Source organism: Scomber japonicus, chromosome 22 (genome assembly GCF_027409825.1).
Source record: "Scomber japonicus isolate fScoJap1 chromosome 22, fScoJap1.pri, whole genome shotgun sequence".
In the NCBI taxonomy this organism is placed as follows: Eukaryota; Metazoa; Chordata; class Actinopteri; order Scombriformes; family Scombridae; genus Scomber; species Scomber japonicus.
Window position 1 is genome coordinate 9,650,714 of NC_070599.1, and position 26,560 is coordinate 9,677,273.

General features: G+C 40.1%; 1 protein-coding gene and 3 non-coding genes across 4 annotated transcripts in view; 3 read left to right on the plus strand and 1 right to left on the minus strand.

Moving 5' to 3' along the window:
• Positions 1 to 4,166, minus strand: part of sema4f (sema domain, immunoglobulin domain (Ig), transmembrane domain (TM) and short cytoplasmic domain, (semaphorin) 4F) — a 51,289-nt gene extending 47,123 nt beyond the window's left edge. The window contains exon 1 of the mRNA XM_053343351.1: positions 3,713 to 4,166. Within this exon, the coding sequence (XP_053199326.1) occupies positions 3,713 to 3,800 (88 nt within the window). The 5' untranslated portion in view covers positions 3,801 to 4,166. The remainder of the gene's footprint in view (positions 1 to 3,712) is intronic.
• A 5,235-nt stretch (positions 4,167 to 9,401) lies between these two features.
• On the plus strand, positions 9,402 to 9,473 carry trnaa-ugc (transfer RNA alanine (anticodon UGC)). Its single transcript has one exon. It is a non-coding gene; the product is annotated as a tRNA-Ala (tRNA).
• Positions 9,474 to 15,283: 5,810 nt separating this feature from the next.
• trnaa-cgc (transfer RNA alanine (anticodon CGC)) lies at positions 15,284 to 15,355 on the plus strand. The gene has a single exon. It is a non-coding gene; the product is annotated as a tRNA-Ala (tRNA).
• A 189-nt stretch (positions 15,356 to 15,544) lies between these two features.
• trnaa-ugc (transfer RNA alanine (anticodon UGC)) lies at positions 15,545 to 15,616 on the plus strand. The gene has a single exon. It is a non-coding gene; the product is annotated as a tRNA-Ala (tRNA).
• The last annotated feature ends 10,944 nt before the right edge of the window (positions 15,617 to 26,560 follow it).

Genomic DNA, 26,560 nt, shown 5'->3' on the forward strand with positions numbered 1-26,560 from the left:
GATGCCTTGTCTCCATTCCCATGGTACCACTCAAATCCACCAGCGCCTATCAGCTACACTTAGAGGAAAGAGAGGGATGAGGGTTGGGGAAACAATGACAGAGAAAGAGAGAGAGAGAGAATGGGATGGAGGGATGAGAAAGGAGGAAAGACTGTTCTCTTGTCTTTGCATAACCAAGTCATATTCCCTGGTGGGAGACAACAATGCAGCCTCCACACGAACACATAATCTAGTGTAGTCCGCATGTGTATTCTCATAAGCACAGCCTGCTTTAGACTGTTTAATGTGGTTATGCTCTTATTGCCATAATTCCCCCAAGCTTTCTCTGATCTGGAAACATTGCAATGATGAGAATTTAGATTAATATATAAGTTGACTTTTTCCATGCTAATATCAATCAGCAGCAACAGTTTTACCTGGCATGAAGCACAGACTAGACTACTATAATGAAACTTCTCAGACTGCCTTGAGTAGTTTTCTTTTTCTTTTTTTTTTTACAAGGAAGTACCTTCACACTCTCACACAAACACATACTTCACAGCTAGCCAAGTACAAATGTTGGCACCAAAACAGAAAAGTACAATAGGGCAATGAACGTCCCGTCGCTGAAAGTTAGTGGAGCGATAAATGTTTGAATAGAGATTCTGTTAAGCTCCTGTTGACTGCAAACAAAGAAAAGTATAGTTTTGGTGAGCAGGCAGGCGGGCTGATCTGCTAACAAAGCAGGTGGTACTGTAGATGATCACTGGGTGGTCTTAAGAGGAACATCATGCTAACTACTCTCATGTATACCTGCGTAGTTTCTGAGTAACTACGCTAACCAGATTAGACACATGTCCTCTCTCCTTCGCTGTAAATGGACATTGATCCATGCAGTCGCTGCACCGCTGGGAGCCAGACCCTCCCCTTGTGTGCTGACACCCAAATGAGTTTCACGTGAGGGGCATTAAAACGGCTGCTAGACCAGTGAAACTGACTGGAGCTGGAAGAGAAGCCACAGTGCTCCTGTTACAGATCCACACACACACACATACACACAATGTAAAGCCAAGTGGAGATTTGTTTATAACACTCATGAGGCATCTGTAACAAACCACACCTTGACTAAAATGTGCAGTACATCTATATGCTGTTGCTTTAGATGATTTTAATATCTTTAAAGCTACTTATTAGAGAAGTGCAGTTTCACTTTAGCAATTTTTTTATCCAGATGTTAAATTGCATTTAAAAGCACAGTCATGACCAACTTAATAGGTTTGTTTGTAATTTCTTTGAATTACAATCCCACCCTCTCATGGTAACTTCATTATGCAGTGGGTGTTATTTCATGGAAGCAGTTTTTACGACTTTTCCCTCAAATACTTTGCCAGAGAGCTGGAACAATTCCTCATCAGTCTAATTGGCCAACACAACCTCTTAGAAGCACAACAAATAAAGATGTATCATGATATCAGTGACACAGTGAGACATGGACATCATACATAATACATGACAATGTCTAGAGCCACACGATAGCCCTGTGAGGCTATAATGATAATTACACACCAGGAAACAAACTTAATAAACATTTGAACTTCTGGTGGTGCTAAATGAAAAAGGGGGGGTGGGAATCACCAGAGTTATTAGGATTCAGTCTCATAAATATCAGCCAGCATGGAGAGGCTTCTAGAGGAGCTGCAGCTGCAAGCAGGATGCATTACTGTCAACACTCATCTGTCCCCTACTGTGCATGCACACCAAGTACATACACAGACAAACACACACACACACACACCACCTGACTACTTGTTCATAACAACAACAATGCCTTACATAATAGGATCTAATCATTAATCATAACACACATACAAGCACAGAAGCATGCACACACACATGACACACACCCTGATGAGGATGGCATCTATGTTTACCTTGTGACTTCCTGTAAAATGCTTGCAAGTGCATGTTTGTACACTGCAGATAACACCTGTGTATCTAATTGGATAAAATAGTAACAGTTTATATCTACACTTATAAATAAAGAGACTGTGGGGGATCATATTTGAGTGTCTTCCGCTCCCATTGCTGTTTACTGGCACTCGCTCTGACTGTACTTGTTGTGGGGCCAGCGTGCCACAGACCACTGTTGCATAATGATATACAGAGAGAGGCAGCTAACTTACAGACACTGCATTCATTCAGCTCGTGAGCCTGATTCAACAGCAAGAAGAAACTGAAGAATGCAGGCTGGTCACATATTGGAAATACAAAGGGTTAAAGCAGCAGTGGCTCAAAGCCCATTACTACAGTCAGGTGACCGGCCGGAGCACAGGCTCATGTTCAACGGACAACCAGTGACGCAACCTTTAAATCTTTCCCTCCTCACTGAATCTGGCTGTAAACATCATCACAAGGTGGAGAGAGTCAGAGAGGACAAGGAGAAATTCATCTGACACAATAGTGAAAAGGGAAAGAAAGGAAGACGAAAATGTGGAAGGAAGAAACAATAAGGTCAAATACACAGAAACACATTGCAGTTCTGTATACAAAGAGAAAACATTCAAAACATGTATAAACAAACACTTTGCACGCACTGCAATCCAATCTCCTAAGGGTCACAAAATAGCTCTGTAGCACTATTTCCCCATAAGCTTCTTATTATTTTGTTGTGATAGATGTCTCCTTTCATTTTACAACTTCCATTTCAGCAGTCTGTCATTTTCCAGAAAACAGGAAGGCTGGCGAGTCTGAGCCGATGACCCTGCCGGTCACAACACAAAGAGGCAGCTTGTTAGAGAGCCTCGCTTGTCTTTCACTCACTGAGCCCTCCACATCTGTCTCTGGCTCGCTCTTGCTCACCTCATCATTTTCTTGCTCAATATATAAACACGCAAACATAATGCAATCACATAGGAGACGTGACTTTGCATAATAGCAATGAATGTGATGCATGCAAACCACTTTCTAGGAAAAGTGATGGCAAGTTTGGATTGGGGAATGAACTCAAGACACCCACCCTCTAAATCTATAGTTCAGGCTCTTGCACCCACTCTGCTGAAGTGTCCCCCTGAACAAGATGCTGAATCACTGCCAGCTTACAAAAGCGGCTGACCTCTGCCCTCTCCAGAGGAGGCCAAATGAAGTGACAAAATTCCCTGCAGGCATCAATCCCTACTGACTGAACTATCCCTTTAAATTTAAAAGCCGCTACGTGTTTGGATGAAGTAGCCTGGTGTTTCTGCCCAGTCTGTTGCACTTGTTGTTGGCTTTCAGCAGAACACGTCTGGCACCTGCTTGCTTCGCCAGCATCACCATCTATCAAAGCAACAATAAAGGCAGAAGGCAGCGTTTTGGCACTGCGCCCCCAGCGCGTAAAACAGCAGAGCAGAGAGGTGGACTGCACAAATGCTGGTTTAACTTTGGATAAAACGATTATTTGCTCTCAACACAGCCAAAGCTTACCAGACATAATTTAAGGGATACTCTTGAGGCTGTGCATGTGGTTAAATAGTATGAAACAACATGTGCAACTATGGTGAAGTTGCTCCAACGATTTGTTTTGGTACCTGTGTTTCCACTGAAAAGGCGTAAAAACAGCCTATCAAATAGAGAGAAGTTATTTCTATAGAGAAGATGAATCGTTTTTTATCACATAAGCTTTGATCACCACTACTAATGATCAATATTGTCGCTCTGAGTTTGTGTTTTCCTCCACCATGCCGGTTGCACTCACCTCTCTGCCCGCTCAGAGTCGCCGCGGAGGCTCCTGAGAGCAGATAGCACACCGGGAGCAGGATCAACACCACACCGCCAGGAGTCATCGTGATTCGGGGCTCCTGTCCTGGTCCCCTGGTCCAGGAGGGAAAGGTAGAGGTCCGCCCTCTCTATCTAAATTTCAACACCAAAGTCCCGAACTCGTGGTTTCAGCTGCTACGCATCCTGATCCTGATCCGCTTCTCTTAAGTTCTGTCAAAAATGCGCAGGGCTCGGTCCAAGATGAAGATGAGGATGAACAAGTTGAGGGTGATTACTTCTGAATACAATAATGTCTAATCAAATATTTGATTGTGTTATTTTATCACAGATGACTATTTTAACGGAGCTGCAGTCTGCACAAAGCGCGCAGAAGGGCATGCATCCGCTCAGCGCATATGACGGATTGGTTTTCCACTAAAGAAAAAGCGACACAGTGAGAAACAGAAGATATATTATTCTATTTATATTTATGGTGTGTTGCAGTCACAAACTGTGTGCCAAAGTAATCCAAAGTAGTCTATTCTCGTGCAGGAATAACGTCCGGTGTCCTGGGCTATAATAAGCTGAAGCTTCGCTCTTATCACCGGTCTGTGCCCCGGTGTCGCCAAGCCTGTCCCGCTGCTACAAAACAAACCTCCGTTCGCCTTCTGCTTCAGATCATTTCAGTCAATTCAAACAAGAAAAAGATATTCAAGTCCGTGATTTAAAAAATAAAAATCCCGCAGCGCGCCGTGTGGTTTCGGTGAGGCTCGGGCGCACGAGCGGGTGTTCAGTGATCTGGTAGGTTGGTGGTGGCAGAGGATGTTCTGCTGCGAAGCTCGAGCCTGGGAGTAAGGCTCGTGCCCCGCCCTCCGTGAACCAACACAACACAACAGGTAGAGGGGGTGATGTCACGGCGACAGGTGCAGAGCTAGGGTTATTTGTGTTTAAACACATGAGGTCATTTTCTTCAGAAGCCCTACTGCTTATTAATATATAGAGCTAATGCTGAAATTGAATGTATTTGTTTTAGGAGGTTAATATTTTAAGTCATGTGTGGGAATGATATCAATCATAGGTTGAACCTTAACCACTATAACCTACTATTTCCTTGTTGTGGACGTGTCATACAATAATATCAAGGCTTTTATTGGTGAGAATGAAACCAAAAGTCATTTTTAGGAGTGTAACTTGTTGACAAGAAGCCTAATTGGAGACACACCTGACCTTTTCAAATCAATTTGTAACTTGAGACCTAATTTAATTCTCTGTCTCTCTACATTTGTAAAACTACAAACTGTGTATTATGTTTAATAGAACTAGAATGATAAATAGACCTTATTGTTAATATATTTTTCTTTTGATGTATTTCCAACTATGAAACATTCTATGACTAAATCCATTCTGCTCAGGCTTTAATGTGTAATAAAAGCTGATTTGTTACTTAATTCTGAGTAGGATAAGCCACTGTTCAAATGCTTTACAGTGTTTCTCTGCACTGAACTGAACGACCCTTCATTTATGGCTATTGTTGAAATATTTTAACCCCTTCAGTAACTCCATGTGAGAGGGAGTTACTGAAGAGCCTACAAGTTGCGCTTTGGATGAAAATTGATTTTCTTTCCAGTGATTATGAACAAAAAGGTGGAGTAAGTGACTGTAGGGGTTTCTTTTGTTTGTTTGTTTTTATGTTGCTTTTTCTCCATTATCCAAAATGTCCATTTAAAGAATGCACATTTAAGAAGCAGTTTTAACTCTGCTCCTGTGGTCTGGTGTTTCTTAATCCATCTATCAGTCATCTGACATCATGGAGGGGGAGGAGCCTTTAAAGTAAAGATGATTAAACAGTAGTTGTGAGGTCAGTGATCTGCAGGCTTTAAACACACTAATCATCCACAGAGAGGTTGTGCGACAGCAGAGTGTTGTATTATACTGTATATATGAGTGTATTTTGTATTTTCAACATTTTTGGAATAATTGTACAGAAGACATAACTGCAACACAAAAACCACATACATTCTCTTTTTCCCGCTCTGTCTCTTTCTCCCAGGAGAAGCACAGCATAGCTAGCGATGCTGACGAACCGATTTCACGGGGCGGGGGTGCAGACATGTACCCCGTCTCGGGGACAAAAGGGAGGGGTCACAGAGGAGCCCGGATTAGAGGATTTGGTAGAAGAAGAGGGGGAAGGAGGAGGAGAACAGGGGTCAGAGGTGAGGCAGCAACGATAAAGAAAATCCAAGTGGAGCTAAGAAGTGAACGGCGCCGTCTCTAATCGAGCCCGATTAAGCTCACACTGTGCGCATCTCATCTTTACGCAGTCAGTGACTTTTAAACGACTGAACGTTGCCCAATATTACAATGGATGTCTTCATCAGTGACAGTTGCAGCGGGCGTTGGCGCAGAGGGCACTTGAGGAAACCCCACCCTGCCTTCACCCATGACTTCTGGGTGGCTAGTATATTTATCAATGTCAGCGTGGAGATCCAGTTTCACATGTGGGTTAGTTACCATTCATACTGACTGCAGGGCATCTGGGATGAAGGAAATGAAGAGGGTGATAGTGCTTAAATTCAGAAAGAATGAATACTGTGGAAAAACAGTTGAAATTCTAAGAGTTGACTAGAAACTTCACTGCTGCCCCCTTTTGGACAGGTAAAGCAAGTGCTAAAAAAAGGTAAATGATCCAGATGCTCATTTACATATTGCACTAAAACATACCCTATATATAGCCTGGTTCTCCCAGATATCGGTGAATGAGTCAGTGAGATAAGTAGACAAAGAGAACAGCACAGGCGCAGTCACATTGATTGAAGCCTTCAAACTACTATGCACGCATTGGTTCAAATTGAAGCACAAATCTGCATAAATTGGGTGCACAGATTGGCATAAATTAGCTAGAAGCACCAACCAGAGAGGAGTATGGCCTTAAAGGGATTGCCACGGCTGCTTATCTGTCCCCGCACATTAATATTCAGACCCTGATGTAAGGAAGCTGCAATCCGTGACCCTGCACTCCTTTGGCTAATGTGTGTGTGTCAGTGTGCATGCCTGTTTATGCACTGTCACAAGTCTGTAGATCTGTCTTTGTGTGTGTGTGTGTGTGTGTGTGTGTGTGTACAGTATTGAATGTTTGTGCGCGCCTGCATGCACGTGTGCACATATTTGTACAAATTATAAGCGTATGCGTGTATCCAGTAAGACCAGACACCGTATTAGGCCAAAGGTTTTATATGTGTGTAATGGTGTCTGCATGAGTGTGTATATGTGTGTGTGCGTGTGAGTGTGTGACTAATGGTTCGGGGGGCCACTGGTTGAGCTGGAGGGATTGTTATGGTAGGAGGGGATGACAGAAAAAATCAGACAGAGAGAAAAGATGGAGAGAGGCAGACAAGTCGCCTCCTCTAGCAAATGTAATTATATGGCTCGGAATCACAGACTGAGCTGCTCCTTGATCAGCTTTAGGCCAGGCACACACACAAACACACACATACACACACGCATGTGACATTGACCTTGTCCATGGACATCAGGGCAGATAGAGGAGTGGTGACTTTGTTCAAAAAGATGAATCTACAGCATGTTAGGGAGTAATTTTTCATTCGGTCTAGCAAAACAGTGACCGATCTATTAAGTAAGTAAAGCATGCAGTCATGGTTTTTAATTATGTTCCACTACTTATTCAGTAACAGCATGGGTTGTGTGTGTGTGTGTGTGTGTGTATGAGAGAGAGAGAGGGAGAGAGAGAGGGGAGGGAGAGGAGGGTGGTGGTGGTGGGGGGATGAGTAGGGGGGTCACAAAAGGCTGGGGACTTCTGCCCCTGAGGAGCAGACAGACCACATGCACGCACACACACACACACACACACATACACAGAGAAACACTCATTTAGTTAACAGCTTTCATTTCCCTAATTAAATGTTAGACTAAGATATAGTGCACCCAGATTTTCTCTCTTTCTATCTCTCTCTCTCTCTCTCTCTCTGCCCCCTCCAACCTCTCTTACCCCCACGTCCCTGTTTCCCATTACACTTTCCACCTCTCGTGCTGCACCTGCGCACAGTTTCTGCGCCCTCCGTCTGTCTGAATTTATCAATCAAGCTGTCAATCTGAGGGAATATATAAAAGCAGAGGGTAGAAATCTGGTGCTGAATCGAACCATTTCACCCAGAATGCCTGACTAAAAGAGATTACAAGACAAGCATGGGGGTCAATCTCCGCCCTGTGTGATATCCCCTGCTGGTGGTTGTATCACAGCTGCTGCCAGCTGATTTACCCCCCATCCCTCACCTCTGCTGAGGAGGAAATGGAACAAACGGTCCAAAACCTTTTCCACTAATCCTCCAACAATAGATTTTGCTGTTTTATTGAGGATGGAGAAGGAGGGGGATTCGGGCAGTGGGTCTGAACTGTTTTACTAAGGCCAGGTAAGCCTGGAGAATTGGATCTACACTCAGGTTCAAGTATTTAATTAGCTTCATTCCACCAAAATGATTTGGGAATGTGTGAACTTTTGTCCCATTTACTCAAGATATATTGAAATATTAACCTAAAGGTGAAAAAACATATATTTACAACATTTGTGTCATAAGTAACCAATAAGTGGAGAGGGATTCAACTATTCCTGCACATACAGGCAATACTATTAACACCACCTCCACTCCTTTTATTAATAAAGACTGAATTTTAAAACTATGTGTGAGGTCCACAGCATCTCCAGCTGTTATCAACAGTGGAACAACTGATGCTCTCCTCTGAATACTACAAAATACACAATAGTCAAAGATACTTTACATAAAGGCTTTCATTAAAAAATATACTTCCTACTACCTCAAGAGGAATATAGAGGAATATAACAAAAAGGAGAAGCTGCTCTAGCAAATAAAATGCTAGAGGAGCAGGCTTCATTGTCTCCCACTTGTCCTCCAGCTGAATTGTTTTATTATATATAAGAATGGTACTATGAATATGTGCAGACTGAATAAAACACAACAACCCTGGCAGCTTGTGTCAATGTCAGTCAGTCCACTATATCAGTCCAGGCTAATTATTTCAACAACCTAATGAAATTTGTTAAGACAATCATTATCCTGGTAGCACAGGGGGTTTGAGTTTTTATTTATCCAGAAAAATATTGGTTGGATTGGCACTCAGTTTTGTACAGACATTCATTACTCCTAGATGATCAATTCACTTTTTCTCTAGCACCACCATGAGGCTGACAGTTCTGGTTTTAATGTCTTGACAGCCAGTTAGATTTTAATGAAATTTGGTACACACATTCATGTTCCCCTTTATCATCCATTCATGTTCTTTGCTGGATTCATTGGAACCAACCAAGAAATAGATAGAGCACACAACTCCCCATAGAAACACAACTTATGATTTTTCCATTTCTTTTGGTGTATGTCTTAAACAAACCAGATATAACTTGTTAATTCATATTATTTATTATTATTAATTATAAGATTTGGTTACATTTTTTTAAAGTATTCCTTCAAAAAACATGAATAAACTGAACAATATAAGATTTGACACAGTGATTTATAAACCGTTGAATCCGTGGATCTACCATTTTACCTAAATTATTTGTAAGTGATTAGTAATGAATGCATGAAGGACATTGATATGATTCCTCCTGCTTCTTCAGATAAAGTTTGATATATAAAACAAAGTTTTGTACCAGAGGGGATGTAGCTCAGTGGTAGAGCGCATGCTTTGCATGTATGAGGTCCTGGGTTCAATCCCCAGCATCTCCACTTCTTATCTATAATGGAACAAAGTAGGAATCCTGTCAGGATGGGTAAAATGTCCTCCTTTGGGTCACACAATATCAAGATATTCCATGTACTATTCAAGTGCACTACCAATGTAATAAAAACAGATCTGAATCATGAGTCCAGCTGGCCAGCTCATGCAGAGAAAATGGAAAATTCATCATTTGTTATGGATGTAACAGGCTTAGATGTCCCTCAGTTGTCCTCCAACTGATTTTTATTCATTGTATAGACATACTGTAGCATTGAATACAGTTCCATCCTACTCCTATCACTTGTCCTTGCAAACCTTTTATTTAAGAATATCAGAAAAGAGTCAAAATGAAAATGAAGACAGTGCAGGAAAAAATATTTAAAATAATGACTGTAGTGAGTAATATCAATAATATCTCAAAATGCATGAATTTTCCTCAACAGTAAGACTAAGAAGAAATCATTACTGTTTTTGTACCTCCATGCAGAGATGAGATTACTCACTTCATTGTGTTTTAACCTCCCATGAGTGCTTCCATGCAGTAACACAGGTATGTCACGTGACTGTCATATTGGATGTAACAGAATTAGGAGCTACCATACATATCTAATTGAAGCCGTAGCTGTCGACTTGTTCTTTCACTTTCTCCAGCATGACATGAACACATGATTCAATTCATAGAGCACCCAAAGAAACAAAGCGAATGTCCTACATCTACACCTGCTGAGGTGTTGCAGTACAGAGGAAGCCTTTTTGCATCATCACATACAGCATGTTTTGCATTTGAAGTCATGCAAATCAAAATGCATTTATACTAAAAAATCAGCATATACTGTACATGTAAATTTAAGTTTATTTTATTTCTCTGCAGTAACCCATGTTAATGTTCTCCAGAGGGGGCATCCCATCTGAGACTCGAGCACTCACACATGTTTCTCTGTGACTCCGTATGTTACTCTGAGGGAGTGCTAAAGTCAAAAGACTATTCATTTCTCTCAGATTAGTAACAGCTGATAATCAAGTGAGATTTCAAATTTTGAGCTTGACTTCAAGTGTCTAAAATCAGTCTTATATTGAACATACGTTTGCAGGCATGATTTAAATTCATGCTGCTATTTATCCCTGTGCTTTGAATTAAAAATGTTCAAACAATGCTAACCAATCAATTATTTACATGTCATTCACACACATACACGGGCACAATGTAGCCATACGAACGCACACAGACTCCCACACAGACACAGCATACTCTATTAAAACCCCTTGTCTAATTAAAGGGATCATTTCAGCTATAATTAGCTTGTGAGTCTGTGGTGGAGTCATTCTTCAGTGTGAGCTGAAATAAAACCATTATCCTCATCCTTCAAAGCAGCAGGAAGCGCTTTATAAAGACACACATGCTGCTATTGAACAACGGCCGGTCACTTAAATTGAGTGATGTACGCTGATGTGATGAGATCATCGCTTTCATACGCACATTGCAAGTTTCGATACGGTCTTGATTGAAGTAATATTTCCAGATGAAGCATTATTTTTCCGGACCAGCAAAAAATATGACCCCAAAGCAAAAGAATTACATGCACATCATCAGTCTTGTTGTAACTATGATGGAAGAATATTGTTTATTATCTAGTATTAGTCTCCTTATGGCAAACTAAGAAAGGTAAAATGTAATTACCCACTGTTGCTCTAACCTAATTCCTTATGTGTGAAATCCTGGTAGATTGATTCCACAGCAGATGGTGTTATCAATTATTGAGCCTGTGAAGACAGATCTGCCCTCAATCAGATTAAGTAGATTATGCCAACATCAACTCCCTTATGATCCAGACTCAGTTTCTTAGATCAACATTAAGATGCACCCCCCCAATGCCGACTTCTTCGCCCTCTTTTAAACAGTGTCAAACCTCATTTCCCTTTTGCGACTGGGATCTATCTGTCTATCTATCCATCTATCTATCTAAAGTATGCTCTTTTCCCACTACTTGTTAGCATCCCCTGGGTGTATTTGTGTGTGTTTAATGTATGCCATTTTCAAATCTGACCTAAATACGCCACACGTTGAGCTCTCTGAATGTTATCCGACTTCATAGCCATGATGGAGCCACTGCCAACGTCGGCGTTCCACCCAGCCCAATGCAAATGTCCCCTTAATCCTGTTAACCCACTCTAACTGTGTGGAGAAGCAGAGAGAGTAGGAGAGAGCCCGGGGCGAGTACGACATTGTACCCCTCCACCCCGCTGAGATCTAATTGAAGAAACAAGTGCTCGGTACAAAGTAAAGCTCCTCATCTCACTGTGACATTAATTCATGACTAGTGTAAGAGAAAGAAGAAAAAAAAAAACCTTGGTGATCTGCAGCATATAAATCTGAAAAACAGGATTGTGAATGTGGGGGTGCAGAGGAAGAGGAAGCACATTTTTAACATCAGCTTACATTATGTTTAACGGAGCCTGTCCTCCAAAGAACAGTGACAAAATAGGTTGTAATGTCAGCCGCCAAAAACACCTTATATTTACATTTCAGTGACAGGCGCCATCTAGCAGCTGTAGTAATTACGATGCAAAGAAGTGGCACAATTCGGGTGATGTCTACATAAGGTGACAATTTTCCATATTGGGAGGTGGAGGGTTGAGTGGCTGGTTAGATTAAATTGGAGGACTTGGTTTGGTAAATTTGAGGTTTAGAGCTGCTTTCTGGTGGATAATGTAATCCACAGGTGCCACATGTGCGCTCCAGGACCAGCAAAAGCTCTCTCATCAATGTCATCTCAGTCTTACATGATTGAAGTTTGATGTTACGTTGTACAGTATAATGGGCTGAACATCCTTGTCAAGAGAGACTGTCTTCACTTCATCTTGTTGAGATGTTTTTACAGTACATTATCTACAAGTCAGTGGTTACTAGTATGGCTTCATAGTTACGGACAACTTTCCTTTTATTTGTACAATTTGTTGCTTTGAAAAAACAGTCTCCTCAATCAGTGTTATATAATGTAATATTAAATGTAATGTTTGCATCTCCAGACAAGATACCTCATGCAAACAATGTTATAACACAGCAAAACCTATTAGAACAGAGGTTTGGTTGGTTGATTGGATGTACAACCCTAACCCTAACCCTAACCTCTTTCCCCCAACCCGAATTGTGTTTTTTTTAATGATGTGCACATCCTTGATTTTTGCCTGGCTCCTTCCAGTCAGAGTATTTTTTAAAAGCAGTGTGGGGATTGGGGACTATGTGAGAGCTAACATTTGTGCTGAGGCTTGGCACTGTGTTATGTGATCATCCAGAAGATCACAAAGGTCTATCAATAAAATGGTCTTGGCTGTTTCATCACAGTTGAGGAGGTACTGTAGTAGTTTTGAGTACAATATGTGTGTTTTTGAATACCCAAACCTGTGTTTTCACCTGTGCTATGGTTGGTTAACAGAATTTAGCCTTTTATCTATGTGTTTTTGAACAAGGTTACACCCTACTTAATGAAAAAGACAATAATAAACCCTCCCATCATTCCTCCATGGTAAATTTCAACCTATATAATCACTGTCAGATGTGTGTGTGAGGTGATAATGTGGGTCTGCAGAGGGTAATATGTGACAAGCTGTTTACTTTTAGATTTGTAGCATGTGAGGTGATTGGGGACATTGTTCCTTGATGATAAAATCTGACCTCAGATGCGATAAGACGGTGTTGCTATTGTGTGCTAAGCTGTTCTTGGCAGCATGTTAAATTCCTCACCAAGCTAGCTGTCTTAATTGAACAAAAAAAAGGGGTATGGGGTGGGCGCAGTGGGCATCATTAGCAGCCATTAGAGAGTCTGGATGCTTTATAGTGAGAGTAAATGTGAATGTCAGGGGAAAAATGGCATTTAAGTTGTGTCACTATAGATTTTCATGGTAGATTTTTACAGCGGAAACATGCTTGTAAGCACAGTCCCCAGCGCTGGGAGATAAACTGCTGTGGGTGGCTGATAGCAGACAGATTTAAACCTTTTACACTACCACACTTTTTAACACTGGCTGGGGTCGCCTCAGTCGGCTTTATCACTGTGCTGCAATGTGGGCATGAGAAGATGTGAAATATTCCCATTTCAGAGGCAAGAGTTGCTTGGCTGAAAATGTTCAAGGCCTTTCAGTGTCAAAGCATTTATTGTTTGAGGGAGAAGAAAGCTTTGGCTATATTGGAGTCAGGGCTGTGAAACAGTCCAGACTCCAGTTTCAGTAAACCAATCTGATACCAAGACCATTTTTTTTCCACTGACCCATGTTTATATTCTTCGCAGAGCTGAAAACATTTCATTCAGACCTTTCGTACATCTCTGTTCATCCTCCAGCCTGATTTTTTTATGCATTTGTTTTTCAAAACAAATAGAAGGTTAAAATGGCAAATACTTAACCATTCACATATGCTCTTTGCTCATATTCATTTGAATACAATGTCATGTTATAACCCAGGAATACAAGTGAGGAAACAAGATGTCAGCAGTTTAATCCTTGCATACTCATTTACAAGAAAAAATACATTGCAGTCAGACTGTGCAAGATCACATTGGAATAATTACAGCACACAGTAGTGAGTGCTGAAAGGATAAGAGATTATAATTACATGGAGGAAACTGATTATTTCATTCAGCTGATTCAGTGGTTGATTACACAGATTATACTACACCATAGATCACTGATGAAATAATTCACTGTGCATATGTGCTAGTCACAATAGTCCTCCGTCTCACACGTTGAGTGCTGTTAGTTTGAACCATCTCCAGATATGATCTAAACCCACAGACCTTTTACAGGAAAACATGCGTGTAGGATTCTGTTTGTCTTGTTTAACATAAATATGAATATCATTAAGTGACTAGGGAGATAAGTGTAGTAGAGACAGACTGCACACTGTGTGTATGTAGGCTCTTTTATGTTGTTTGATTGGAAATGTTTCTTGCTCTATTTACTGTTACATACAAGCTCATTAAAATGTATTAATATTTTTATGTGGGGACCCAACTGAATTTCACAGTCAAATAGTACTTATAGTAATTTTTTCTCACATGAAACGTGACCTTAATCTGCAGAAAAACTAAATCATACAATGAACTGAAAGTAGTATTGTGATTTTTGTGGTTTTTACTATAAAACCAAAATTGAACCTACCACCAAAAGATTAAAGATACCTTGTTTTTGACCACTAGTAGCACTGTGGACCAACATTTTTGTGTGAGGGTCTGTGTTAAGTTTGTCATGCACACACACGTGGAGATGGGTGGGGCAACACACACATTCCTGTTGCTAGTTTCACTTTAATTCACTGATCGATGGTTGATGGTCGTGCGGCATAGAAATGTGCCAATAAAGGCTCTGAAGAAAAAGACTGCTGGCTGGAAAACAAGGTAAACATTGAACTGTTTCAAATATTCAAAAAAGAGAAGAAGAAAAGTGAAGACGGAGAAAGTCTAGAGAAATATGCATTACGTGTATTTGTTAGACCTTAAGCATACATACAGTACTTTTAGTAAGAAATAGTAACAATTGCTAAACTCTACAGGACACCTCTAATAGTCTATGAAACTAAACAATATTAAAGGAGCATATTGTGCTTATTTTCAGGTCTATATGTCAAAAAGCATATGTCCCCTTTAAATGTGGCAGTCCCTTTAAAAGTGCATTATAATTCAACAAATCTGTGACATTTCATCATATATTTGTAAGCAATAACTGCAGCAAGCAGTAAATGGAGAAAAGGTGGTGACAGTCAGACTGTCTTACCTGCATCTTCAAATAAAGGTTGAATCATAAAACTGCAATCACCAGTTGTAGAGGGGATGTAGCTCAGTGGTAGAGCGCATGCTTCGCATGTATGAGGTCCTGGGATCAATCCCCAGCATCTCCACTTCTTATGTACTTTGGTATGGCACAAGGCACTTTCCACACTGAGTAATGTTCTCAGTTGAGTTACATAAATCAAGGATGGTTTGAATAAAGCTGATACATCGGTTCAGCTGCTCTGAAAGGTTATGACATTCATCCTCTGGTGCACCCTTTGAAAAAAGTCTTAATAATAAAATAATCTTTATACAGAGGGGATGTAGCTCAGTGGTAGAGCGCTTGCTTTGCATGTAAGAGGTCCTGGGTTCAATCCCCAGCATCTCCACTTCTTATTACAACGAAGCAAAGCAGGAATCTTTCCAGAGTGGGTGATGCTCTTGGTTGGGTCAGCAAATTCACAACCCATTGTTCAAGGGTGCTTTATGTAAAACTATTCACCACAAAACAGTTGTAGCCTTGTGTTGCCTCGAAGGTGAACGTCAGCTGCTCTCACACAGAAAAATGTGATTTTCTTCTCTTGAATTTTCAGCTGCTGCAGCTTTCACCAGGGTTAAACAACCCCCGTTGTCCTCCAACTTGAATTTTTCATTCATTGTATACACTGTGATGTGATGAATCGTTACACAGTAATATGAAACATGCGCGTTCTGTTTAATGTCATTTTATCTTAACCTTTACTTATATCCATCTCGCTCTCATTTGTCCCTGTGAGCCCTTTCTTTAAGCAAACAGAAAACAGCAGGAGATGAAATGCAGGCGGTAATAAGAAGGGGGTTGAGACTCAAGAAAGAGGTAGAAGGGGAAGAGCAAGCAGAGAGGGGGTGGAATAGAGGGCTTTGTTGTGTGTTGTACTCGTTGAGAACACTCTAAAATTGCATCTATTAATAAAAGACATGGTTCAATAATCAGCATATGAAAATGGATTCATAATTTCATCTGGAGGGAGAACAGGTTGATCGAAGGAAGGAATGAGGAATGAATCCAGCTGCTCCTTGGTTTTAAGCTTTCGTGACCAGGGACTGAAGGAAGAAATTCAGAGGGAATTAAAAAGAGAGCGAAGGAGTGACAGGAGGGAGGAGGAAGAGAGTGGCGTCTTTCCCACCCAAACATCTGCTGACTGATTACCAGGCCACTTCTAGAAGAGAGGAGAGGAGAGGAGAGGAGAGGAGGGGAGGGGAGAGGAGAGGAGAGGAGAGGAGAGGAGAGGAGAAGAGAGGAGAGGAGAGGAGAGGAGAGGAGAGGAGAGGAGAAGAGAGGAGAGGAGAGGAGAGGAGAGGAGAGGAGAGGAGAGGAGAGGAGTGGAGATGAACAGACCTAAAGTTTTTCTGAGAGCTAAAATAGAAATTGAAAGGTGGGTAGTGCACATAAATCATATGTTCATTAAATACTGTATGAGATTAGAGCATATTTTATGGAGCTTTGAGTCCCTTTTAAGAAAAAAGGGTTCATCCCTCATGAGCAGAAGGCAGAGCAGAGTAGATTCAAACTCCATGTCTCATTCTCAGTCTCTCTATGCTGTGTGTATGTGAGAGAGATCTATCTAGTATATGGGCCAAAAGCTACTTATTGTGTCTGTCACCCTTAAAGATTAAAAAAAGAACATTTAGTACGTATAAACACTTAACTACTTTGTGAGGGAAGTAAGGCATGGCCAAGATGGTAAAATCTACTTTCTTTTTAGATTTCTGTGCAGCTGATACACATTTTTTTCTACAGAGACTGTTCTAGATTATTCAAAAAATGTGACTCATATTTATTTAAAACATTAAAAAATCAGAAATACCTTTTTCACATTCAATGTCCTCTGGTGTTAGGTAGAATTATAGTGGGATAGTGAACTTTTTTTTCTCCATAAGCAAATAGTGTAAAAGAATACAGTCTCATTTTTCTCTGAAAGCTTCACTAAGGGTTAATCGCCCATGTACTAATGAATAAAGAGGTATCAATGAATGAAAATAGATTTGTGGTTCAGAAGTTTGGTATAGAAACCAGCCCAATATCCGTATAGGAATTTTGTCCATATTGGATATTTATGTGCCAACATTCAGTGGCAATGCAGGAAGTAGAGTATCCTTTATGCAGTGATGTGGAAAGTAAGGGTATGGAGGTCAGGGTGGTGGATGGCTATGTAGCACGTCGGACTCTTCCTGAAGGAGAGTACAGTTCCTTTTCTGTATTGCATGACTGCAGCTCTGTGTAGAACTTTAGCCTAAGACAAATTTCTCATGAGACATTAAAGTTTATCTTATTCTGTCATAGCTGCCATAACCATGACTGTCCCTTAACCTTAACCAAGTATTGCAGTTGCTCAACTATCTTTAACCACATTTTATTATATGCCATGTGCAGACATTGCATTGGATGACATTGGATGACAAACTCAGGTTACACTATTGCATGTACATTGCACAAGTATGCTGCACTGAATTGACAAAAGCAAGATATATTTGGTCATAGTGTATGTGCATATCTTTGGATACCTGATGGGAGACTTTTACAGAAAGTATGATTTCATGTGGGAAAAAACTAAGCGTCTAATTGATATCTAAGTGACTAAAGACAATGAAAAGTGGCATTTCATTTTCATTCATCATGTGATAGAGAAACAAAGCCTGGAGTGACACTGCATCTGAACTTTTTTGATAACTTACTGCCTCCATGAATGAATATCTGTTGTATCCCATTTACCTGTTCATGCAGTGATCACAAAAAACACTTAATTTCCTTGATTTCAACCCTGACTGCACTTTATTGAGATTGCATGAGATGCTGTAAACGCAGTAAAGTGCAGCCGAGTGCGTGATGCTGTCGTGTATTCTGTAATACACAGAGATGAATGCTTGACAACAACTTCCAGTATCCGCTGATGTTTTCGATACAATCCCCCTCAACTGCATTGCGGTGACAGTTCATCTACCGTGCCAGCAAGACTGAAGAGATTTTTTTAGACAATGTCAGAAAAAATCCTGCAGTTTTTCTTTTGTCTGTATGAACAGGTAGCTTCTCAGGAGTAAATTTAACCTGACAGCAGTAGTCGCTGGTGTTCCCCCTTGGGCAAAACCCAATAAATACCGATCTGTTCAAGGGAAACAAGGGGGGGGTAACAAGCACAAAAATCACAAGTAAATGTCAGCAAATATTATATCAGGTTAGCCAGTCACTCTTCTGACTCTACCACTATTTAGTTTTTTCATTACTTCTTTGCTCAGATATCCTCTTGTGCCTCACTCCTCTCAGTCCATCCTTGAGCTTGGATGTATTTGTCTCTTTTTCTGCCCTCATCTTCTTTCATCCACCCCACTTTTGTTCTAGAATTCTCAAACCCTTAACCTTGAATGTACACCAGCAGACGACTGGTTATTAAAATTCAGTTTATTGGCTATGGAAGAGAGTAAGAATGTTGGACACAATTTGTTGATTTTGGATATCCTCCTCTCTATCCTCCTCTCTACAGTAAGTAAGTAAGATACACTCTTCAAAAATAAAGCAGACTTCAAACAGATGCCATAAAAGCGCCAGTATGCTTCAAACAAAGTGCTTCTTGGCCTATTCAGCAGTGTTGAATTCCCCTCATCCTACACCTTTCTGACATTGACACAAGGCTGCACTTGACCATTTCTATAACCTTACATACAACCCAACACAATGATTGGCCAGGTGTACGGAGGTGTAAAAGCAGCCTTGTAAAGTACATTTAAAGTTCTTTCCCATTTTTTTTTCTTTTCTTTTCCTCGCCCTTTTAGTGTGGCTGTGCCTTCAGCTTTTGTCATCCATCCCTCAGCCTTCACACAGTGTGCATCTATCAGTAGTAGTGTGGAAGTATCATCTCAGAAATCAAAGAACTTGTCCAAAGACATATTCCCTAGTAAATAACAACGTAATTATAATAAGGAGATGATTTACACAAGAATTTGTACTGCAGCTACTACAGTCACTGTCTTCTAACGTTTGATTGTCTCATTTATTGTCTCATTATAAGTCAATTTGGATAAAAGCGTCTGACAAATAACACAATGTATATGTGAGACCTTTTCTTCATGTTACTGGTCACATAAGAAAAAACTGGTCCATATTTTATATCCTTCCAATTACATGTAAAGTGGCAGCTGAATTGCTCCTGGGCTAACTCATTCATGTCTTTCTCTCATCTACCCACTCTCCAGTATTCCAGGCTCTCATTCCCCCTTCGTGTCTTCATCCCTTCCTCCATCTCACCACCAAACATAAAGTCCTCCCCAGCATCTCCTTTGAGCTCCTTCAACTCCCTGAAGACAGACAGGGAAGCAGGCTTTTGGGGGATGGGGTGATGGTGGTGGTGGTGGTGGTGCTGATGGGAGGGGGGGGGTATAGAGGGAAGGGTGTGAAGAACAGTGTTTCCAGAATGTCAACACCCACACATGTGCCCGTCAACTCACATACATACGCACATCGGAGAGCCAGATTTCTAAACCATACCTCCTGGCACACACACCAACACTCGCACACAACTGCTGCCAATCGCTCCACCCAAAACCCCCTCTGAGGCCCCTCTGTGGTTTAATTGGTGTAATTATATTTGCATAAGGCTGTCCCGTTTGAGCTAACACACACGCACACACACACTCCTGACAAGTTTTAATAGGCAAGATAATTGAATATGGTTCTCCCACTAGTGCCCTGAAGGGTCTATCTGTATATTCTGCATAAGAATGGGCGCTCCATACGTTTACTTAGACAAATAGGACAGCGTTTGCCACTAGATCAGCTGTTAATTATCTACTTCAACGGTTAATGGACTGAAGGAAGCATTTGAGGTCATTTTATAGCTGATTATGAAAGGTAACAAACTGCGTCCAACGCTTCATCAGAAGATAACCTCCTTGATGGTGTCAGTCTGCTAACATAGTTGTTTCAATGCGTGAATCCACGCCTCTTCTGAAAAAACAAGTTAATGAAAAAGAGCAGAAATAATGAAGGCTTGAAGTGGAAATCAACTTGACATTTTCCCAAGTGTATTTTTTTTCTCCTTAATTATTACCAGGTTACAGCTTAATATGTGAGACTGAATGAAAGTCTGTTTCTTGTTCAGTGTGAGCAATAACAAGGGTAACATAATTACTAGCTAAGCAGTGCAGCTGAAGATGCTGATTAAAGTAGTTACAAAAGACATTTAGTTGTTTTCTTTGCTGCTGGAGTAATCGGAGGAAACCTTGAGGTAGTCTATTAAAGGAAAGATTTATTTTATGGATAATTAATTATCATATCAAACAGTATATTTAGAGTTCATGATAAAAAAAAGAGCCTTTGTACTACTAAAATTATCACACCAAACCCCTAAATGAGCTATAGAAGGTTGCATTCCTGAATAAACTGGTTTTCACTTTATAGCTGAATGCTGAACTCACTGGAATGTAATGTAATAAAGTGTAAAATATAAAGAGTCTTTAAACAACTCCAATCTAAGTGTAAAGTCATTTACTGAAACAGCACAAGTTTTTTACAGCTGCTGCTTACCAACATTTTGCTCTGTCAGATTTAAACTCATTGTTTTCATTGCCCTGCTGTTGCTTTCAATCAATTTTATTGCATCAATGTGCTTTAGAGAACTCACAAAGCATGAATGCACCAATCTAGTACAAGGACTCAAGATACTCTCCTGAACTTCTTTTAAAGTTCAATGAAATGTTGCATTCTGGTGAAGTTCAACAGAAGTCTGTTTGTGGGTTTCTTATGATGTCAGAGAGTTTTTATCAAGAAAACAAAAAAAATCCAACATTCACATATCACTGAAGAGACTGGTGTTGGAAAGACCCACACAACCACATCCTCTCAACCTACACTATATGACATCAGGAGAAATATTTACTAGCGATGACTCACCTCCTAAATATCACAAAATGTCACTGCTCCTCGTCATAACATTAGCTATTCCCACTTTCAGTGCAATGATGACCAGCTTTGATCAGTTTAATTAAATTGGGTCATGCACCAAATTGATCCAAGAGAGCAAAATTAAATTGACAATTTCTTCACACTCCAGGACACTGGCCCCCAAAACTTCTTGGCTTGTGACCTTTAATGGACAAGCAATGCCTGCACTTCTTGAGCACACTTTCTACATGTTTCATGTGTCTATGAACTGTGACTCAGAGTGATGCCTTCTCATACTTAATCATTGATAGTTTTTAGTCCTGAGGAGGTGAAACTCTCCATTATTTCTTGAGGAAAAAGCTAAAATTATACAAATGTCTGAAATATTAAACAATTTTGTTCAGTCTTTGCTTCCTCTTCTCCTACTTGGGACCCTTTGGGGCCCCCCAGACGCCTAGTTAGGAACCAGTTCTCCAGTAAACACAATCTAGTGCACTGGTTCTTCTGTGTTAAACCAACTGCTGGCTAAAAATCCATATTGTGGCTTAAAATCTGGCACACATAGCCTTCTCCACTGCTGCTCTAAATTACACACTGCACACTGTTGGACCACTAGAGTAATGTGGAGCTGCTAATACAGTATAGAAGTGGGAAAGGTTTCATTAAATTACATGCAGTGAAATACCTTAAAGATATTATTAACAAACTGATTTTTTTGACACAAATTGCCTTCTAAAGTACCACCGATAGAAATAGCTAAGCGTTTGAAATGATCTTAACAATAAGAAAATGACACCCAATCTTCTGCACCTCAAAGCGATTTCAAATGATCTCTCATGCTGAGACACCTCCACTGGTCACAGCCACAGTTTTACATAATGCCCTGTTGCATTTTGAAGCTTATCTTTTTTTATTCACAGAAGGCTTTTTCCCTTCTTTTGCTTTGTTAACCACATCTCCCTCCCCCCTCTCTCTTCCTCTCTCTCTCTCTCTCTTTTTCATTTATGAACTCACCTCACCTACACTATCCATCCCTACCCCCTTCTCCTCCTCCTCCTCCTCCACCTCCTCCTCTTCATTTTCCACATACACCAAAACCCCTCGCCTAAAAATGAAATCTGATTTTCAGTCTCTCTCACTCTCTCTCTCTCTCTCTCTCTCTCTCTCTCTGGTTCTCTCTTTTTCTCTCTCTCTCTCTGGATAAGGGTCTCTGGGTCTTTTGTTCATCCACCCGCTCATGTGGCCTCCTCTCGTTGCCACGGCAACCGGGTGTATACATACTGTTGCTCCAGGAGAAAGAAAAAATCGACATGGAAAAGAGAAAGGGATGCAGTGAGATGCAGTCAGTTGAGAGGTTGACAGGGATGAGATGGAGTCAGAATCAGGGGAGGAAGAGAAAGAACGATAAGACATAAAGGACAAAATGATGACATGAAAGTGGGAGAAGAATGGAATGACTAAGAAAAGTGAGAAGAACAAGACAAAGAAATACAGAAATGACTGGTTGCATGAATTAGGAAGACACACACACATCCTTTCCCCTACTGCTGCAGGAGAATTTCTTCCCAGCTGTCATCATTTCCCTCAGAATGAAACGACTGTCTAATATCAACCCCAAAACAAATTTATAGATGCGATTCCTGTTTCAGTGCTCAGCATTTTTTTTATTTCTTATCAATTTGTTTGGCTAGAGGATAATTGAATTCTTTTTTTTTTAGATGCACAGCAAAGTTTAATCTAATCTCTTGTCCTGGAACTCATCCCGTGTGTTTCATATCAGAGACTGATTGTACTATTGGGATTTAATCTTACTGCGCTGTAGTCACGTACCGCAAAATGCTCCGAACAAGAGCATCAGCAAAATTGTACAAATTGAAAATGTGCTGCAATGAGAATGCAAAATGTAAAAATGTTTCTCAGCCTGCATGGTAAGCCCTCGATTTACAAGTTAAACTTTGAAGTTGATTAATTTGAATGTAATTACACTACAAAAATCAATAGAGCTGCAATTTATAGTTGTACTAAAACCCCTTAAATGAGAAGAGATGAGAAAGACACTCATTAAATATGCTATTAGAAAACATTTGGAGCCATTAAAAGTGATAAATGATAAATTAATTTAATTGCAAAGTTTTTAAAGCAAAATTGGTTGTTTAAAGCTTCAAATATTATTTTTCAGAAGAGAGAGAGAGAGAGAGAGAGAGAGAGAGAGAGAGAGAGAGAGAGAGAGAGAGAGAGAGAGAGAGAGAGAGAGAGAGAGAGAGAGAGTGTAGATGGAGGGAATAAATTAATAAAGGTGACATGGTGGATTAAACCAATGACGCTGTGAATAGATGATATCTTACTTAATATTATTCTGTCTTATGCTTATCTTGTCTGTCTTCCTCTAGAACATCTCTTTTGTAATTAATATATTAAAAATGGGAACAGACATCACAAAAAGGAACATGCAAAGAGAGGACGAAATGGAATGGGTGGGGAAAAACTTACAAAGAAATGGAATGAGTGAGGACAGAATCAAAGTTTAAATAAAAAAAGAAAAGATTGAGAAAGCAAAAGAAGGAGAAAGAAAGACACAGAGAAACAATGAATAACAGCATCCTCATCCGAGCAGCATCTTTTCTCCACCCAGTTGTCTGTGTTTGCTGTATTAGAGGCCCTGTAGGAATCCAAACCCTGCAGACAAGCAACCATCTGCCATTTTGGCTCCTGGCCAATGCTGTTCAGTGGAGCCAAAATGGCACCCAGTCACACATATTCAAAAGATTCACATCCAAAACTCACAGTCAAACAAGGCATGTTTCATTACATGTCAAGACACGCAGACTTCCAAAAGCCAGACAATATAATAGATAAATTACTTTATACTGGCACATGGAAGAGGAAAAGGTAGACTAGTTATTGCATTTAAATTATATTAAAGCATATACTAAGAATAATGCAGCCTGTGTGTACTGTACACTTAATAACCAGCAGCTGTACATGTCTTGGCTATGAATCTGTCCATATCAAGAGAAGACAAGCAACAATAATGTCAACCAGCTATGCCTATAACACAGAATCACATACGAGAAAAACTGTAAATAGAGATATAGATTAAATTGAGAATAAAATAGAAATATATTACTAACATTGCAAGCAACATAGTAAGCAATGCTGACAAAGCAAATCAAGTTTATAAAAGAGTATGCCAAACCTCAAACACAAAATTAAACAGAGCAAACCTTCGCACATATTCATGCATTGTCAGCAGAATAGGGTGAATTAAAAATTCCAAGATGTTACCTCCATTAGCTAAATGGGTTTTTTTTAAACACGTCACATACTAGCAGCAGTTCATTAACAAGCAAAACTAGATGCAAACAATTAGTGTCAGCTACCGCTCCTTTTTAATTAACAAAGCCAGTGTTTAAATTGGATTTAATGAAGATGTAACTCCCAGTAATGATGGCTTTTTAGACATTTTGCCACCAATTTGTTGACACTTATGTACAGTAGTTCATCTTACCACGTGCATGAGATGATAGAAATTCACAATTCCATATCACAGATAGGAATCAAGGGGATATAAATGCTACATTAAGCAACCATGTCAGAACACCAGGAAATTAAATATGTATTTTAGCTTACGGAAAGCCTCAACAAATATGAATTCTGGATACATTTGTTACTAGTGTCAGCGGAAGATGTTTAACCTAGAGGCTACAATAACACTGTGAATGAATTACTGCTATTATTTCAGAAAAATGAACCTAACCTAAAAGACTACTGTAGTAATATCATGTATGCTAAACGCTTGACCTTTTTCTAACTATAAGACAGGATGCAAGCCTGTTAATAATGTACATGTCCATATTTTGTGTTCAGATTGGTGGCCACACATGCTAACATGCTACACTGAATGCGTAAGAAACCTAGCATTTATAGCATTTAAAATAAGTTATAAAGGAGAAAGGAGTAATGAGAGAGGACAATAGAGGCTGGATATGTGGATATAATGCCTTTATGTGGCAAGGTCAGCATTTACTCTAGCCAACATTTCTTTAGTGCTACATAATGTGTGACAAGAGTGACCATGGACTGGTTTGACAAGTTGGTGGCACTTTGTATGCATGGCTGGTGGCCTGTTTATGACTGATTGGCTGAGCTGAAAGATGATGTAGGAATAATGAGCAGAGGCAGGAAGGAGAGATGGAGAGAGATAGATAAGTTATCAATGTCACAGTGATTAACCATCCCAACTAGCACATACATGCACACACACACACTAGAACTGTATAAGAATCATGACACAACGCTCTGATCTCAGGCTAATGCAGAAACACCCAGACTCACTGGCATCGTTCCATGTCACACACACACACATACAAGCACACACACAAACACGCATACACACTCCGACTTTCTCCTGGCAGTTCTCCATTATAATAATCTCTCTTTCCTCTCATGCATATACATACCCACATGCTCAGAGGCCACCAGACTATAACCAGAATATGAAATGAAACTGTATAGAGGTTCACCCTATTATCCAGGAATATTTGTATTTTTATGCATCATTTAATAATAAATGTTTCTGTTTTAGCAATTTATAAATAGAGAATGTGTTTTGTGAGGAAAGTGCAATGTGATTGGAGCGGGAGGGTTTTAATGGGCCGACAATGTCTTGAAATTACATCTGATGCTGCCCGGATTACGTTTCTTTAATTACCATATTGCAAAAAAGCATTTTTAATTAACTTATGAGCTTAACTAAAGTGCTTACGTTGCTTAACCCTAACCACGCACGGGATTCAGGATGTATACTCCAGTCTATGCTGTAAAATCCTCCACACTGTGCCAACATCATTCCTCCTGACCTCGTCTCTTTGTATCACATGTGGTATATACATGTGACACTTCCAACATTTTCAAAAAACTGGGACATTATACAGGCAGCAGTAAGGTTTCTCAACATGTATCTGGCAATATTAATTAATAGAATACAAATTATTTTGAGGAGAAAGAGATGGATAGACTGGTGCTTGAATGCTTGATGTGGTTGCTAAGTGGTTGCTATGGTGTTACTGGTGTTTGAAAGGTTGGTACCAAGTGGTTGCCTTCATTTAATAATTAATTTCTCGGTTAGAATCAATACCATTTATAATGAATGGATATGTGCCTCTATCTCTCCCCATCAGTCACTGCATGTGCATCAATTGCTTCTATATTTTGTTCTGTATTAATGGAGATTAATGTTTCGGAGGAAGAAAGTACCACCTTGTTTGATTTGTATTGTTTTGGTGTGGAGCTGATTATAACTATTTCAATAGCTGACAATGCTGTTCAGAAATGAAGTGTTGTGATGCTGAAGTGGGGGGAGCAAAGCCCTCATATTAACTACAAAAGTCTAGTTTGCAAAGTTAATAAGCATTTCTTG